The sequence below is a fragment of the Bubalus kerabau genome, chromosome 14 (assembly GCF_029407905.1).
Source record: "Bubalus kerabau isolate K-KA32 ecotype Philippines breed swamp buffalo chromosome 14, PCC_UOA_SB_1v2, whole genome shotgun sequence".
Classification (NCBI taxonomy): Eukaryota; Metazoa; Chordata; class Mammalia; order Artiodactyla; family Bovidae; genus Bubalus; species Bubalus kerabau.
The window spans coordinates 83,746,864-83,766,049 of NC_073637.1; the positions used below are offsets into that span (position 1 = coordinate 83,746,864).

A 19,186-nucleotide genomic window follows, 5' to 3' on the forward strand; every position below is an offset into this window, starting at 1 on the left:
CCAACCAGTCCGTTCTGAAGGAGATCAGCCCTGGGATTTCTTTGGAAGGACTGATGCTAAAGCTGAAACTCCAGTACTTTGGCCACCTCATGCGAAGAGTTGACTCATTGGAAAAGCCCCTGATGCTGGGAGGGATTGGGGGCAAGAGGAGAAGGGGACGACAGAGGATGAGATGGCTGGATGGCATCACTGACTCGACGGACATGAGTCTGAGTGAACTCCGGGAGTTGGTTATGGACAGGGAGGCCTGGCGGGCTGCGATTCATGGGGTCACAAAGAGTCGGACACGACTGAGTGACTGATCTGATCTGATCTGAATGTGTTAATGAAAGTGTAAATAAAATTTCTGGCAGCATCTGCTTCCTTCCTCTTGCGCTCTGTGTCTCAGTGTCCAGGGCGTCTCATGGGAGAGGCTGCATTGACCGAGGAGCACCCAGGGCCAGGCATCCAGCCCGAGCCACCGTCTGCCTGTATTTGCACTACTGATCCCAACCAAGACTGACGAAAGAACTGCCCAGCTGAGCCCCAAGCAATCCACGGAGATCTAAGATAGGATTAAGTGCTGGTTTCTTAAAAAAATTATTTTATTGAAGTGTAGTTGATTTACAATGTTGTATTACTATCTGGCATACAGCAAAGTGATTTGGTTATACATATACATATATATTAATATGTGTGTATGTTTGTAGGTATGTATACATGTGTGTATTCACATATAGATGTGTGTGTTGCGTATTTGTATCTGCTGATCCCGAAGTCCCAATCTGTCCCTTCCACACACCTTCCTCCTTGACACCTGCGAGTCTGTTCTCTCTCTGTGAGTCCATTTCTATTTCACAAATAAGTTCCTTTGTGTCATAGGTTAGATTCTTCATATAAGGGATATCATATGGTATTTGTCTTTCTCTTTTCGACTTACTTCACTTAGTTTGATAATCTCTAAGTCTGTCCATGTTGCTTCCGATGTTACTCCATTCTTTTTTGTGGCTGAGTAGTATTCCATTGTATATGTACCGTATCTTCTGTATCTATTCATCTGTCAGTGGACATTCAGGTTCTTTCCAAGTGTTGGTTATTGTAAATAGTGCTTCTGTGAATGTGGGGTGCATGTATCTTTTTGAATTAGAATTTTGTGTGGATGTATGCCCAGGAGTGGGGTTGCTGAATCTTAATGGCTTCCCTGGTGCCTCAGCTGGTAAAGAATCTGCCTGAAACACGGGAGACCTGGGTTTGATCCCTGGATTGGGAAGATCCCCTGGAGAAGGGAAAGGCTACCCACTCCAGTATTCTGGCCTGGAGAAATCTGTGGGCTGTATAGTCCATGGGGTCGCAGAGTCAGACATGACTGAGTGGCTTTCACTTTCATGGCAACTATATTTTTAGTTTTTTGAGGAACTCCCACACTGTTTTCCATACTGTCTACACCAGTTTACCTTCCCATAAGTGGTGGTTTTAAGTCACCAAGCTTTGGGGAAGCTTGTTGCATAGCGAGAGATCATTGAACCAAGTAGTGAGTCAAATTATTGTTTTAACACCATGACTACATGTTGATACTAAAATCAAATCCCTGGCAAGGCATTGTGGTAAAGAGAAGAATCTAGGCAGGAATAGCACTTGATTCTAAGGGGAAGTGAAGTCAGAAGACCTTCAGGGTTTCGGGACATGTTTTAAATAGCAGGTGAGCCCAGCCAGGTGGGCTTGCCAACTGGTCTCTTTGCTGAAGCTCATGTTGGCAGCGGCAGCTCGCCAGCCATTCGTCCAGCAGCACCAGCTACTCAGCAGGAGCCTGGAGGGCTGGCAGGTCATGTCTCTGGTTACATGAAGTGACCCAGACAACCCCCTGCCCAGTTGTCCTCGCCACCCCCGAAAGGAAAGTTGCTGAGCTGGAGGGGACAGTGTGGTTGGAGAGCAGGTGAAGGCTGGGCGTCCGTGTCTGTATGTTAAATGCAGGGTGTCAGTCAGGAAAGAACTTCTGACTCACCATCTCTCCACACGGGGCCATTCTAAGGGTGGCTTTTTCCCCCTCTTTTTTGGCTGCCCTGTGGTGTGAGGGGTCTTGGTTCCTGAATCAGGGGTCGAACCCACGCCCCCTGCAGTGGAAGGATGGAGTCCAGCTCCCTGGGCAGCCAGGGAGGTCTGAGGGGGCCGATTGTTCCATACTCCCGGGCAATGATCTGTCACAGGGGCATGCCGAGAAATGAGTTTCATGTATTCATCCAGCAAACACTTCTTAGGACCTGTGGTACTAGGAAATGGCTGTCCACGCAGAGACAAGGAGCCTGGTCTCAAAAAGCTCCTAGTTAAGTGAGCTGGTCGCGCCCGCGGGATCTGAGAAGGACTTGCAGGGAGCCCTTAAGAGTGGCGCATGGTCCGGATTTGACGGACGGGAGATTTCCTAGAGGAATAAAGTCTGAAACTGGGAAACCAAGGAGGCTAGTGTGCTTCTCTTCGCTCTTCCTCATTTGGGGCCAAAGAAACAGAAGGAATCACGCTACGCTTTACCTCGGCGCTTTGTTTTCCAGACTCCCATTACCGATACGGGCTCCCGGGTCCAACGCCGTGTGGCGGAACTTCTGCAGTTTATTTCCAGGACCTTCTGGGATTCAGTCACTGCCCTTTCACGACTCTCTAACTCATGTGACACGTCTCTCTGTGGGTTTCACATCTTTTTTGCCATTACCCCCTGATAGGAGGTGGCTCAGTGGTAAAGAGTCTGCCTGCAATGCAGGAAACGTGGCTTTGATCCCTGGGTGGGCAAAATCCCCTGGAGGAGGAAATGGAAACCCACTCTCGTATGCATGGCTGGAAAATCCCATGGACAGAGGAGCCTGGCAGGCGACAGTTTGGGGTTGCAAAAGGCTCGGACACAACTTAGCGTCTAAGCAACAACTAAACAACACTGATATGAATATATTCTAGTTATCTATGCCTACAAAACAGATCACCTTCAAACCGAGTGGTTTAAAACAACAGATGATGTATCATTTCTTTTGATTCTGTGGGTCTTAGGGCCATTGCTGTGCTGGTGTCCCCCTGGGCTCATTCGTTTTTGGGGGATCAGCTGAGCTGGAATACCCAGGGCGGCCTCCTTCTCACGCCTGAGAGAGATGCTGGCTGCTGCCTGGGCCTTGTGGCTTCTCCACCGCCAGTAGGCTGCACCTGCTTCCTTACCTGGCAGCCTCAGTGTGGCATTCTGAGGGGGTGAAAGAGGACGTTGCACGGCCTCCGAAAGCCTTGCCTTGGAAGACAGTAATGCTGCTTCTGCTTCATCTAGTGCTGCTCACAAAGGCAGCCCAGGTTCAAGGGAAGGGGCAGTAGACTCAGCCTCTTGATGTGAGGAGCTGTCGTGGCCATCTCCTGTGAAGTGTCTTCAGGATTCTGCCCCTCGTGTTGATTGTATGTGGCAGTTGTCCCTTCCTCTAAGAAGGGCCTGGTCATGATTATGGGATTCCCTGGTGGCTCAGATGGTAGTGAATCTGTCTGCAATGCAGAAGACCCAAGTTGGATCCCTGGGTGGGGAAGACGCCCTGCAGAAGGACATGGCAGCCCACTCCAGTATTGTATTAAACACGATTCTTACGGCTCATATGTACTCAGCTGCTCTTGCCCTCTGAGAGCAACCTCATAGCTATTTCTAGGCTGGATTGAAATACTGAAGAGGGTTGACTTGGGAAGGTATCTAAATAATATTCTTTTCTGCAAATTTAATTTTTTTATTGAAGTGTGATTACAATGTTATATTGTAGTTACTGCAAATTAGTATTGTAATTTTTCTTGAAGATAATTTGCAATGTTCTGTTGGTTTCAAGTCAACAACAAAGTGATTCGGTTATGCCTGCATACATGCTCTTTTCTGGTCTCCTTTCCAGTGTGGGTCGTTACACGACGTTGGGTGCAGTTCCCTGTGCTATGCCGTAGGTCCTCCTCGTTTCCTTGTTTGTATACAGTAGTGTATGTACTGATCCTAATTAACCCTGATTAATCTCTGCCAATAAGATTTTTTAAAAAGACTTCTGAATAAGGTTTTTAATGAGTTCCGTTGTATGCTAGTACACTTTATGTGTGTGTGAGTGCTCAGTTGCTTCGGTCATGCTGCAATCTCTGTGACCCTATGGACCATAGCCCGCCAGGCTCCTCTGTCCTTGGCATTTGCCAGGCAAGAGTACTGGAGTGTGTTGCCATGCCCTCCTCCCAGGTCCTTCCCAATCCAGGGCTTGAGCCCAGGTCTCTTATCTCTCTTGCATTGGCAGGTGGGTTATTTGGCACGAGCACCCCCGGGAGGCCCAACAGATTCTATAGATACTCGTGATTGCTTCATGGCCTTTTGGCTAAGATCCAGTATGGTATCTATTCTTACAGCATATTGAAAAGCAGAGACATTGCTTTGCAGACAAAGGTGCATCTAGTCAAGGCTATGGTTTTTCCTGTGGTCATGTATGGATGTGAGAGTTGGACTATAAAGAAAGCTGAGCACTGAAGAATTGACACTTTTGAACTGTCATGTTGGAGAAGACTCTTGAGAGTCCCTTGGACTGCAAGGATATCCAACCAGTCCATCCTAAAGGAGATCAGTCCTGGTGTTCATTGGAAGAACTGATGCGGAAGCTGAAACTCCAATACTTTGGCCACTTGATGCAAAGAGTTGACTCACTGGAAAAGACCGTGATGCTGGGAGGGATTGGGGGCAGGAGAAGAAGGTAACAACAGAGGATGAGATAGTTGGATGGCATCACCAACTCTATGGACATGGGTTTGGGTAAACTCTTGGAGTTGATGATGGACAGGGAGGCCTGGCGTGGTGCAGTTCATGGGGTCGCAAAGCATCAGACATGACTGAGCAACTGAACTGAACTCTTAAGTATAAATGCATACACTGTGTACTTAGAACTTTTTTTTTTAACAGAAATTTTTAATGACAGCAATCCAGTGCAGACAATAGCACGTGTATTATTTTCCTCACTTATTATGAGTTTGGGGACACTGGTGCAGTTAAAAAAAAAAAAGAAACCCATGTCATTAGCTTGTGGCAGAGCTGTGTCTGAGTCCCAGTTCTCTTACTTCCTAAAGCTGTGGCCCCCTCATGGAGTCCAGTAGAACTCTAAAGGTTCTGGGAAGAGAGGTGATGCCTCAGAGGAGTCCCCAGACCTATTGGTGCAAATTCATCGTGCCCTGAGGAAGGCACCATGAGCAGTTAAGTGTAACACTCTGTGTCTACGTTGTCTTTTGTATTGTTAAATTGTTTTACTCACACTCAGATGTGGTTCTCACAACAGATGGGTGAAGCTATCATTACACTCTCGAGAGAAGGGAAGATTAAAAAAGAAAAAAGTGACTTGCTTTTCATCTCACATTTACCACCTGACCATTCTAAATAAACTTAAATCTTCAGATTCCTGGTCCTGTGTTCTTGCCACAGCAGGACTGGGCTCTAAGTCTGAAAGCTTTGAAAGTGAGCATCATATGAGTGCACATCCAGATATGCAGGGTCAGTTGCCCGCCAATGATATGGTTTATAAACATTGATAAAGTGCTCGTTTGCATGACCCTGAGCTGTGAATGCTGTCGTTCAGTGTCTCTCATTCGGATGACAATTACATTTTTCTCATGGATGAGGAGGGAAGTGTCGTACACCGAGCTCTAAGCTTCCTCCCGCCCTAGAGTGAAATGATGCATTTTGTGGTGTGTGTGTCGTTGTTCGTTTGAGAAGATTATACAGTGGACGTGACAAACAGATCCCAGGGATCAGGCCTGACAGACAGAGCGCCCGAGGAACTACGGACGGAGGTCCGTGACATCGTACAGGAGATCAGGCCTGACAGACAGAGCGCCCGAGGAACTATGGACGGAGGTCCGTGACATCGTACAGGGGATCAGGCCTGACAGACAGAGCGCCCGAGGAACTATGGACGGAGGTCCGTGACATCGTACAGGGGATCAGGCCTGACAGACAGAGCGCCCGAGGAACTACGGACGGAGGTCCGTGACATCGTACAGGACGCAGGGATCAAGACCATCCCCAAGAGAAAGAAATGCAGAAAGGCAAAATGGTTGTCTGAGGAGACCTTAGAAATAGCTGTGAAAAGAAGAGAAGCTAAAGGCAAAGGAGAAAAGGAAAGATATAAGCATCTGAATGCAGAGTTCCAAAGAATAGCAAGGAGAGATAAGAAAGCCTTCCTCAGTGTTCAGTGCAAAGAAATAGAGGAAAACAATAGAATGGAAAAGACTAGAGATCTCTTCAAGAAAATTCAAGATACCAAGGGAACATTTCATGGAAAGGTGGGCACAATAAAGGACAGAAATGCTATGGACTTAATAGAAGCAGAAGATATTAAGAAGAGGTGGCAAGAATACCCAGAAGAACTATACAAAAAAGATCTTCATGACCCAGATAACCACAATGGTGTGATCACTCACCTAGAGCCAGACATCCTGGAATGTGAAGTCAAGTGGGCCTTAGGAAGCATCACTATGAACAAAGCTAGTGGAGGTGATGGAATTCCAGCTGAGCTATTTAAAATCCTAAAAGATGATGCTGTGAAAGTGCTGCACTCAAAATGCCAGGGAATTTGGAAAACTCAGCAGTGGCCGCAGGACTGGAAAAAGGTCAGTTTTCATTCCAATCCCAAAGAAAGGCAATGCCAAAGAATGCTCAGACTACCGCACAATTGTACTCATCTCACACGCTAGCAAAGTAATGCTCAAAATTCTCCAAGCCAGACTTCAACAGTATGTGAACCGTGAACTTCCAGATGTTCAAGCTGGATTTAGAAAAGACAGAGGAACCAGAGATCAAAGTGCCAACATCCGCTGGATCATCGAAAAAGCAAGAGAGTTCCAGAAAAACATCTATTTCTGCTTTATGGACTATGCCAAAGCCTTTGACTGTGTGGATCACAACAAACTGTGGAGAATTCTTCAAGAGATGGGCATACCAGACCACCTTACCTGCCTCCCGAGAAATCTGAATGCAGGTCAAGAAGCAACAGTTAGAACTGGATGTGGAACAATGGAATGTTTCCAAATGGGAAAGGAGTACGTCAACGCTGTATATTGTCACCCTGCTTATTTAACTTATATGCAGAGTACATCATGTGAAATGCCAGGCTGGATGAAGCACAGGCTGGAATCAAGATTGCTGGGAGAAGTACCAATAACTTCAGATACGCAGATGACACCACCCTTATGACAGAAAGCGAAGAACTAAACAGCCTCTTGATGAAAGTGAAAGAGGAGAGTGAAAAGGTTGGCTTAAAACTCAACATTTAGAAAACTAAGATCATGGCAAGTAGATGGAGAAATAATGGAAACAGTGACAAACTTTGTTTTCTTGGGCTCCAAAATCATTGCAGATAGTGATTGCAGTCATGAAATTAAAAGACACTTGCTCCTTGGAAGAAAAGCTATGACCAACCTAGACAACATATTAAAAAGCAGAGACATTACTTTGCCAACAAAAGTCCATCTAGTCAAGGCTATGGTTTTTCCAGTGGTCATGTATGGATGTGAGAGCTGGACTATAAAAAAGCTGAGTGCATGAGAATTGATGCTTTTCAACTGTGGTGTTGGAGAAGACTCTTGAGAGTTCCTTAGACTGCAAGGAGATCCAGCCAGTCCATCCTAAAGAAGATCAGTCCTGGGTGTTCATTAGAAGGGCTGATGCTGAAGCTGAAACTCCAATACTTTGGCCACCTGATGCGAAGAGCCAACTCATTTGAAAAGACCCTGATGCTGGGAAAGATTGAAGGTGGGAGGAGAAGGGGACGACAGAAGATGAGATGGTTGGATGGCATCATTGACTCGATGGACATGAGTCTGAGTAGACTCTGGGAGATGGTGATGGACATGGGGGCCTGGCGTGCTGCAGTCCATGGGGTCACAAAGAGTTGGATACAACATAATGACTGAACAACAGCAGAATGTTTGGACTGAAAGAAGGCCAGCCCCTCTGGATGCTGGGTCAGAGGTGAGACTGTTCCACAGGGGCGGGTCAGGGTCCTGCATGCATTAGGCCGTAGAAAGGGTTTCAGTCTCTACCCTAAATCAGTGAGAAGCCATGGCATTGTATCTTCCGCAGGGTCAGGACACTATCAGATGTGAATTTTAACTTTTTTATTTTTTAATTTTTAAAGCTATTCACTCCTGTGGCTGCCTTGCATATCATTTGCGGCCTGAGGAGTTTGGTTCCTTGCTGGGGCTCAGACCCTGAGGGGACAGCGCTCACAGCCTCTGATGCTGTTAGAGCCAGCCGGAGGAGGAACTCACGGGGCACCCTCGTGCGGATGCAGGTGAAGCCTGTGTCCGGGGTGCTGTCCGCAGCTGGAACAAAGACAGAACCCGGGAGTGAGGCGAGCTTGGGCAGGGGGGTGAGCCATGCTGTTGGGTGAGGGAGCCCTAAAGGAGTCACTCAGGTCACTGCCTCAGTTCAGGCTGCATTAGCAAAAAACGCTCTAGACTGGATGGCTTAAATAATAAACAGTGTTCCTCACGGTCTGGAGCCTGGGAAGTTCAAGGCCAAAGTGCCGGCCTATCTGGCACACGCTGAGACACCTCATTGTGCAGAGGTCTTGTCACCGTGTCCTCACAGAGAGGAAGATGCAGCGGTCCCTTCTCGTAGAAACAGTAATCGCAGCATCAGCCTGTAGGGGAACACATTTTGCCACCCCAAAATATTTCTTTGGTACATGGATTATTTTGAGCTAAAAACAATCAGAGCCCAGAAGGACTCCAGAGGAAAACTTGACCTTTGACCTAAAAAAATGTAGACGGAGGACTTGTTGCAGGAAAGGAGCGATCACCGCAGATAACCCGAGTCTGAGCTACGTGCGCAGACAGGGAGGCACCTAAGGAAGTCTGTCTGTTCAGACTCCGCTGTGTCCCGTTGTCTCTGCGCGCCACAGCAAACATTTGTTTACCAAACGTTGCTTTTTTGTCCTCGTCTGATTCCCTTTCCTCCTCTTTGAAGTCCTCAGCCACTACCCCCAACGCCCTCTTGTGACTTTGGTGCTGTTTAAGGTCAGCGTTTTGCCCGTTTGGGTGAGTTACTCAGTTTCCCTGTGTCTCTTCCCCGATACGTGTTACTTAACTTTTGTATAACTTTGTCCTGTTGATCCATCTCATGGCAGTTTAATTCATAGACCAGCCAGAAGAACCTACAAGGGTACAGGAAAACTTCTTCCTCCCTAGCAGAGCTCCCTACTCATGAAATAATCGCGTCCCCGAGTCCCCGTCTCTAAATTGGACCACATATGTCATTAGTGTTTCAATATATATGAAATTTGGGAAGAGACAAGCATTAAGTCCATAGCAGGTAATCCAAAGATTTAGGAAAAGGAATCATGCCTTTAGGAAAGAAATATGAAACTTTTTTTAGAAAGGATGAAATTTGGTTAGTAACTCCCTTTCAAGAAGGCTAAATTGAATACCGAGCTTCCCATGTAGCACAGAGGTAAAGAATTCACCAGTCATTACTGGAGACTCAAGAGATGTGGGTTCAACCCCTGGGTCAGGAAGTTCCCTGGAGAAGGAAATGGCAAGCCACCCCAATATTCTTGCCTGGAAAATTCCATGGACAGAGGAGCCTGGCAGGCTATAGTCCATGGGGTCACAAAGAGTCAGACACGGCTGAGCGGCTGACCACACACACACAAAATGACTGCAGTCTGCTAAAGCTCAAGTTTTGGATTGCACTTTCAGCATTCTTACTAGTCACCCAGAAAAGATGCCCCGTGTTCCCTTCGGAAGCAGCTCCTTGTCTTGACAGCTGCGTTTGGGGCAGCGCATGGCAGCCACGTCTATCTGTCTGAGAGCCTCGCTGGGATGCTTCACGGAGGCCTGCGATGTGGGATTTCAGTTGAGTGATTTTCCTTTTGTGTAGGTTTCTTTTTCTTTTTTAAATTGAAGTGTAGTTGACTTACAATATTATATTAGTTTTAGGTATACACCATAGTGATTCCAAATTTTCATAGATTATTCTCTGCTGGGGCTTCCCTGGTGGCTCAGCCAGTAAAGAATCCACCTGCAATGCAGGAGACGCAGATTCAGTCCCTGGGTCGGGAAGATCCTCTGGAGAAGGAAAGGGCACCCCACTCCAGTGTTCCTGCCTTGAGAATCCCATGGACTGAGGAGCCTGGCGGGCTACAGTTCGTGGGGTCGCAAGGAGTGGGACACGATTGAGCGACTTCACTTTCACTTTCATACTGTATTAAAGTTGTTTTGAAGTATTGGCCATATTCCCCGTGCAGGACCGCATCTCCTTGTAGCTTGTTCATTTCACATGTGGTAGTCTGTGCCTCTTACGCCCTCCTCCCATCTCTCCCCCCTCTCACCTCTCCCCACTGGTACGTGCAGGCTGCCTTATTTCCTTTCCTCTCCTCCGCCAGGTTGATGAGCCCTGAGAACACGCTCCTGCAGCCCCGGGAGGAGGAGGGGGTCAAGTACGAGCGCACCTTCATGGCGTCCGAGTTCCTGGACTGGCTGGTGCAGGAGGGGGAGGCCACGTCGCGGGAGGAGGCGGAGCAGCTCTGCCAGCGGCTGCTGGAGCACGGCATCATACAGCACGGTGAGGCCGCCTCCCTGAGCCCCGACCCGTGCTCCGCATCAGACGCGCGTTCTCTCTTGCGGCTCTCTGAGCAGCTGGGCGTCTGCTTGCGCTCAGCCTAGCTGCCTCTCAGCTGGGGGTCAAGTTCACGTTTCATGCCTTCTCATTCTGGGAGTCAGACCAAAGGAGCGTCCACTCTCTGGAATATATTGTGGGTTTGGGTTTTTTTTTTGGAATATATTGTTTTGATGGATGAGGCCAGAAGCTCGAGCAGGCAGGCAGATTCTTGCAGTGTCTCCAAAAATTTCTGCTTGGGTGAAATTGAACGTCACAGGTTCACATCCTACTGGCTAGAGCTAGTCATTTGGTCAAGTCTGGATGGGAAGTAGATGGCCCTCACAAAGTTAGTTGCAATGGAAGAATGAAGATTTGCTGAACCGTGGTTCAAGCTGTCACGCTGAAGAAGCACCCAAAAGGCCTTCATCAAGTTCCCCCCGCCTTTTTGTAAGGACTGAATCGTAATAATGCAATATATTCGTAGCATATTGTTGAAGAATCGTATTAGTTACCTATTGCGGTGTAAGGAGTTCTCTAAAATTTAATGCTATAAAATAATAGTAAGTATTTATCTGGTACAGTTTCTGTGGGTGGGCAGTCTGGAGAGGCATAGCAGGTAGTTTGGCTTGGTGGTCTTTTACCAAGTATTGGAATTGAGACATTTGTCCAGGGTGACAATCATCAGAAGCCCTGACAGTCCAGAGCGTCTCCTTCACAGTGGCTCGCTTGGATGTCCACCAAGTCAATGCTGGCTGTTGGCAGGAAGCGTCTGTCCATTTCTCTGTAGACTTCTTCATAAAACTGCTTGAGAAGTCTCATGACATGGCAACCAGGCCTCTTCCAAAGGGCGTGATCCAAGAGAATGTGAGATGGAAGCCGCGATGGCTTTAGCAGAGCCTTGGAGCCACACGGTCATTTCTTCACTCTGTTGGTTGGCAGGTCAGTCCCGTTCGGTATGAGAGAGGACGTGTGAGGGTGTGACTGCCGGAAGCGGGGATCGCTGAGCCCCCTCAGTCCTCATGAGGCTGGCCCCACGGGAACACAGGCTCTGGAATCCCGGCGCCACCCGTTACCAGCTGCTTGCCTTCTCCCGTCTGTAAAATGGGCGTACTTGCAGGAGGCGCTTGTGGAGTAAACGGGGCAGATGTAAAGTGCTCGGTTCAGTGCTCTGCTCTTAGTAAGTGCTCCATCAGTTCATTTCCTTTGTGGGACACTTTCGTTTATCTGTTCATTTGTCTGGCTGTGTCGGTCTTAGTTGCGGCCTGTGGGATCCTTCGTTGCGGTGCGCAAACTCGCTAGTTGTGGCCCCAGGCTCCAGAGCATGCGGGCTTCACTGCTCTGTGGCCTGTGGGAGCTTGGTTCCCTGATGGAACCTGTGTCCCCTGCGCTGCCAGGCAATCCTTCACCCCTGGACCACCAGGGAGGTCCCTCAATCAATTTATTGATACAGCTGCATGACCATAGGCTTGGAACAGCGAATAAAGGGCTGGAGCTAGATAAGCATTTCGGTCTAGGAGTCAGTAGGAAAGGTGATACCTGAATCATTCTTGCTATAAACGCCTCTCCCCACACTTTTACACAGGCCTAGAATTTCTGTCCCAGGGTTAGGGAGAAAACGGTGAAATTATAGAGATGAAAGAAAATTTTGAAATGATTTGGAGCAGTGTTTTACAAACAGCAGATTGTAACCCTTTAGTGGGTTTAAAAGGGCTTCCCTGATAGCTCAGTTGGTAAAGAATCTGCCTGCAATGCAGGAGACCTGAGTTTGATCCCTGGGTTGGGAATATCCCCTGGAGAAGGGAAAGGCTGCCCACTCCAGTATTGTGGCCTGGAGAATTCCATGGCCTGTATAGTTCATGGGGTCAAAAACAGTTGGACATGACTGAACAACTTTTGCTTCAGTGGGTTTAAATATTTAAAATATTTAAATTAAAATATTAAGAAAAATTTTAGCAGAGGGAACTATATTTAATATCATGCGAGAAACCATAATGGAAAAGAATATGAAAAAGAATGTGTGTATAACTAAGTCACTTTACTGTATAGCAGAAATTAATGGAACATTGTAAATCAACCATACTTGAATAAAATTTTTTTAAAACGGAACCACTAAAAACAAAATTTTCTTTTCAATAGACTAGATTGGACTCTCAAGGTATGGTCCATGGATCCTCAGGGTCATCTGGGAACATGGCAGAAACGCAGAATCTCTGTTCCCACCCACGTCCCACTGAATCAGCTCTACATTTTAGCATAACCTCGAGTGATTCAAACGTGCTTTAAAGTCTGAGACACAGTGGATTGGATTTCACTAGAATACATCATTTCAGAGCACATTTTATACAGTAATGCCAAGGGTTGCTTGGCAAAACGTTTGTTTCCGTTAGAAATACACTGTGTAAACGTATGGCTGTGGTCATGTGTGCGGTGACTGGGAACAGAAACGCTGTTGCTGTGCATTGGGTTCAAGTACTTTGGAAGCCACTGATCTGGAAGCGCCAGTCTGAAAGGCGCTCCGGCCTCTCGCTGGGTTGGGGTGTCTCCTCCTTTCTCATGTTGCCGCAGCCGCACTCACAGCAGCTCACGCATGGTCTAATGTGCTTGCGGCCGGGCTGTTGATTGAGGTTTCAAAGGTGAATAGAATTGTGAAATGCTGTGTGGTCCCTGGCCTTAAGCAGCTTATAGTCTTGTAGGGATTACAAAATGGATATAGAAGGAGTTAGAGAGCAATAGAAGATGTACGATATATTTTATGTGTTCATTTAATTTATATCGTGTGCCAGATGCTTTTCTAGTGATTTTGCCCATTAACTTTTTGAAACCTCTTAAACTTTTGGAGGCAGATATATTTATATATATTATATATATATATAATATATAAATAATTTTTTTTCGTGTCAAATGGCATGTGGGATCTTAGTTCCCCTACCAGGGATTGAACCTGTGCCCCCTAAAAGTCTCTTAGTCATGTCCGACTCTTTGCGACTCCAAGGAATTCTCCAGGCCAGAATACTGGAGTGGGTAGCCTTTCCCTTCTGCAGGGGATCTGCCCAACCCGGGGAAGTCCTGAGGCAGATATTCTATAAAGTTGGCCCAGAAGTTCTCTGGGGTCTCCTCATTGCGTCATGTGGACAAGCCCAAAGGAGCGTCTTGGCCAGCCCAATAGCTGCTGTTCTTGCTTGTGCTTGGCCCTGTCCACCTCCATGCAACCCCGTGGACTGGGGCCCACCAGGCTCCTCTGTCCATGAGATTCTCCAGGCAAGAACACTGGAGTGGGTTGCCGTTTCCTCCTCCAGGGGATCTTCCTAACCCAGGGATCAAACCCATGTCTCCTGTGTCTCCTGCCCTGGCAGGCGGGTTCTTCACCACCCAGCCACCTGGGAAGCCATGTTGCGGCTGCTAAATGCATCTTACTACAGTAAGAACAACTAACGTGAGATCAACCCTCTTAACACATTTTTAAGTGAACAAATTAGTGCCATTAACTGTCGGGCAGGTAGTTTTATTATCTCCATTTAACAGATAAGGAAGCCAAAGCATCAGTAGGTTATTTTTCTGAGGCCACTTGGGTAGTAATGTCCAAGTGGGCATTATGGCTATATGCGTGAACTCAGAATTGATTGCAGTGACTGGGACCTTCCATTGGTAAAAAATCCCCTTTGGGTTGGACTTAGTACTGTCATTCTTGCTCCAGACAGAACACTTGGTGATAGCAAGTTCTAGAGAAAACCAGCTTTCTCTGCTACCCTTTGCTGACTGACGCTATACCCCTCGACTTCAGAGAGAAGACAGAGGATGCCACAGATTGTTTCCAAATGATTTCCAAGGAGTCCGTAATTACACCTCAATTACAGTGTAATTCTGTAAAGCTGTAAATGTGAATGCTGCAGTGTTGTAACATAAAGGATAAAATAGGGTGTTATTGATTTGTTTTCCATGGTTTTAGGAGGATTGAATATCTCTATATAGAGCAGTCAGAGTTTCCAAGGGAGTTCCCATTTCTCAGCCCAGCAATTTATTTCTAGATCACAGATTCTAACTTTAAATTATGAAAATTTGACAACCACATATGTGTATGTTAGAGTTAATGATATACCAGTGAGTGTTTTAAGCAAAGCTCTGAATTGTTCAGCTAATAATTAGTTTCACTGGTTAAACATTAAAGAAAGTCAACCTTTAGGCTTTGAGCAAAAGATTTCTGGATAAAAGTGGTTCCCTAGCTTAAAACCAGTACGCGTAAAAATCAGGCCCACTTATGAAATCCTGACCAGCTTCATTTATGAATGGTGCTCTATAATCAAGACAGAATTTGTTAGCTGAGTAATTAACTTGCATGAAAATGTATATGAATGTGTGTATATATAAATACTCCTGCATGTTCACATGTACGTAATTATACACCTGTATGAATGTTGATTAGTATGTACATATTTATCTAGCTTTTTCATTTATTGAGGTTTACCATGTACCAGGCATTGGACTAACCACTTTATAAATTTTAATGTATAAATACATTGTGTATTTAATATTTACATGCTTCACATATGTGGCATATATTGTATATATAATCTTATTAAACCCTCACAGCAGTTCTATGACATTGGTATTACTATTATTATTATAGTCTTACAGTGAAGAAATCTAGAATTCAAAGCTTTAAGATATTTTTCCAAGGTTGCATAGCTAACCAATAGCTACTAATCGTTGTGCCTTAGAAAGGAGTTTCCCTTGGTCCAGGATGTATGGATTGAGGTCAGGAGGAGGAGGGGACAACAGAGGATGAGATGGCTGGATGGCATCACCAGCTCGATGGACGTGAGTCTGAGTGAACTCCGGGAGTTGGTGATGGACAGGGAGGCCTGGCGTGCTGAGATTCATGGGGTTGCAAAGAGTCGGACACGACTGAGCAACTGAACACCGACCTGGACGTACGGGATTGGGTGTGGCTGGCTGACACTGTGGAATGAACATGGTCTTTGGAGAGAGCAGACAGCATTTATATCCAACTCCTTCACTTACTGTGTGACCTTGTCCACATCTCAGCCCTTCCATTCCGCAGGTTGTGAAGTTTATGAAACTGGAGTCACGTTATATACCTTTGAGAGTGTTGGTTGGTTGGTTGGCTGGAGTTTCGGGTTTGTTTTTTGAAATCCTAGGACTACCCACATGTACTAGAAAGACTCCACATACGACAGGACTTCTGGCTCAGATTTTTTACAGTGAAATGACGCAGAGAAGGCTCAGCAAGGGGAGAAGACGTCCTGGGTGTTGTCTGCAGAAATCTGGGGACAGTGTCCTCGACTCTGCCTCCCGCCTCCAGCGGGGACGTGCAGTAGCAGGCGCAGAGCGTCTCTGCCCGGGGAAGCCTGCTTGAAACTCAGAAGGCAAGGTTTTCTCGGTGGCTGCTCACAGGGGCATAGACTATACCTGCCTGGGCAGCCACCTGCCGGCCTTCCAGACGCTCAGCAGGGAAGCGCATGTTCTCCATTAATCACAGTGTGCAAACAACCTAGTCAGGCTGGTACAGGAGAATTCAGTGCCCCGGGTAAGCAAAGTTGCCTTATCAGATGGTCACTTACGGAACTTTCCAAAAGTCAAGTTCCCAGAAGCCAGCGTGGACCAGCCCCACAAACAGGCCTTTCTGTCTCAGGGCTGCTACGGTAACTCCTGCACAGAGCTGCTGGGAGAATTAAACGATAGTGGTGGCCAGAAGCTTTTAGCAGAGTCTACCTGTTATGCCCCTCAATTGCAAGCTATTGTGCTTGATCTGATCATTTCTAAATAACTGTTAAAATGTACGGAGTCCCTCCTATATGCCAGACACTGTTCCACTCACTGTCTTCATTTACTCATCTACCCCTTTAAATAATTCTATGAGTTAGTTATCATAATAATTCTCATTTTTAAAATAAGGTTAAGTAACTTGCTGAAGACAAGAGCTAGGAAAATGATAGACTCAAGATTCAGATCAAAGTAATCTGGCTCTTAATCACTAAAGAAGACTGGGTGCTAATTATAAGATTCACTAGAGGAGGAAAAAAATTCTCAACTTTTATTGCATCAGCTCACACAGCCTGTCAGATATTGCAGCTGTAATCATTGTTAGCTCATAAAATAGTACACGATTCCCTTTTTCACACAATGACCAAGCACCTTGAGATTTTTGTGTGACCTTTGCAAATGTGATAAATACATTTTTTACTCCCATAAATACCTCCCTCAACTGCTTGAGCTGCTCTCCAGCTATCTTGTCCTTACATGGAGGGCGGTAGACAGCAGTCACGTGGGTAAATTGCTCACAGCTGCAGCAGCTGACCCTGGATAATCAGGCTACCGAGACTGTGTCCAGGCATATAATTTCCTCTTCTAAAGATTTAGTCAGAGCACTTAAACAATTTCAACACTTCATCAAGCCCCCTTTCTTTGTCTTTTGTCTGAAAAATATATTTATATAACATTGTGCAACGTGCAAAGCAGTTTTCCATGCATTATATTTTTAATCCTCCCAGCTGCCTGAGGGTAGTTTTGGTGATCCCATTCCCCAGTGGAAACCAGTAACTGAGACATTGTCCCTGGGAGCCGTGAAGAAAGAACTTGGGGTTTTCTGCAAAGGAAGCTAGCTGCCAAGTCCAGACAGGAATTAACCCCATCTTCTCAGTGATTAAGAACACTGATGAGTTCAGCCCAGCCTAGAATATTCTAGCCAAAAGAAAAGAGAGAGGGAGGGAAGGAAGCGTCAAAGATGGAAGAAAGAGGGGGAAGGAAAAGGGTGCTGATGACTGAGGAGGCTGAAGACAAGACTGCAGCTTGCCCAAGGCCATATGATGTTACAGGAAAAAGAGTCATTCTGACGCTTGTTTAAGTTGTAAGGAGGGTTTTATTTAAGACTGTTGCAATAGGAGCATTGCAGTGGGGGGAGGGAGACGGCTCCCGTCCAAGGACAGCAAGAGCAAGTGGGGATTTACAGCCTCGGAGCAGGGCAGGTGGACAAGCAGATGGAAAATTATATGGGAGGCGCCAATGGTTGACGCCAGGGACTTGGACATCAAAGATGGAGGAGGATAAACTCAAAATAACAGGAGTGATCAGGTATCACTGTTTGGGGGATGGCAGGATTCTTTGCTAAGGCTGGGCTAGGTCAGTCAAATGCCCCTGTCTTGATCCTGGGTGATCAGAACCCTTTGACTGACAGACTCACCACATAGGGGAGGGCATTCTTCCACAAAAAGAAAAAAAAATTGTTTTGGAAGTTCTGTAACCGTAGGGATAGGAGCCCAGGTCGAGGGCTGGTTGAAAGGAGGGCGCGGAGGAGCAGACTGGAGCCCGGACACGCAGAGTGCCTTCGCCAGTGGCCCCGTCCTCGCCTGCCCGCCTTTCCTCCTCTCGCCACGACTCTCCTACTCATGTTCTCTTACTTTCCCTTTGGGTAACTCCTTGCCACCAACAGAGTGAAGGTTTTTCCATTACGGTTGGTACCCAGCATCTTCGTCTTTCCTCTTAGCTTGAATGCAGGAGCTCTGAGGTCAGAGGATGTGTTTTCTTGTCTCTGAATCCCCCTGCACGGCTTGGCATTTATATATTAGCTACTCAGTAAAACATGCATTGAATACATACAGTAGTGCCCACTTTTTGAGGATGTGCTAGGCACAGTGTTGGGTGCTCATACCAGGTAGAGTTCCTTGAATACTGTAAGCAGGCTCAGTCATCATCCGCTTCAGATACATGGCAGAGCTCGCTGATGGTCCAAACCCCGAAAAGCCGGGCTGCCTGGAGAAGCAGAGCCGATCTTGGGGTCTGGTGGCCGGGAGCCGGCGATGGAGGGAGCCCCACAGCTGGGGGCCAGCTGTTTTCTGCCTCTGCCCTCCCTCTCAGCTCTGACTGGCTGAGACTGGTCACGGGCCCACATCTGCACCCTGCGTGGGCAGGGCCCTCTGACTGACAGCCACGCCAGCTGGTGGTGGGACGTTATTCCACCAAAAAACCAGAAGTTATTTTGGAAGTTCTGTTACCACTAGGAAGTGAGTGCTGGGCAGCTGGAAGCAGCAGGCAGGCTGACCTTTACTGCTGTTAGTTCATTTAATCCTCCCCCAAATCAGTTCACTGGCTCTTACCATCCCTGTGGCTTTCGATGACAATGCTGAGTCATTTGCAATGAGTATAATCATTCTTAACTCCTAAATATTAAGCTCTGAATAGAAGAAAATAAAGATTGGGTAGAATATTTTCTCAATCTTTCAATAATTAATACTTCATCACTACTTCAATATAAAGCGTTATCTTTATCAGCGGCCATTATTTACTATTAAAACTTTTTCCTTTCTCAATTTACTCTTTCTGGGCACTTTCCTGACATGTCCCCTCTGATGGCTGTGGCTCTGGTTTACTTTTTATCAGAGCTGAATCGGGGCAGAAGGAAAGCTGGCAGGATGCTGCTGCCAACGTAAGGGGGCAAGCTTCCTTGGTAAACACAAGCCAGTCCTTCGGCACACAGTATGGTGTTGGTTTTGTTGAAGCACAACAGGTCTGTAGCTGCACTAAGCCTTGAATGTTAGAGAGAATGAAGGAAGTGAGCGATGCCTTGCCTCACGTAGC

General features: G+C 46.7%; 1 protein-coding gene across 1 annotated transcript in view; it reads left to right on the forward strand.

The window, feature by feature from the left end:
- DEPTOR (DEP domain containing MTOR interacting protein) overlaps positions 1-19,186 on the forward strand; it is a 158,916-nt gene that overhangs the window by 67,884 nt on the left and 71,846 nt on the right. Inside the window, exon 4 of the mRNA XM_055546781.1 lies at positions 10,380-10,558. Coding sequence (XP_055402756.1) covers positions 10,380-10,558 — 179 coding nt within the window. The remainder of the gene's footprint in view (positions 1-10,379; positions 10,559-19,186) is intronic.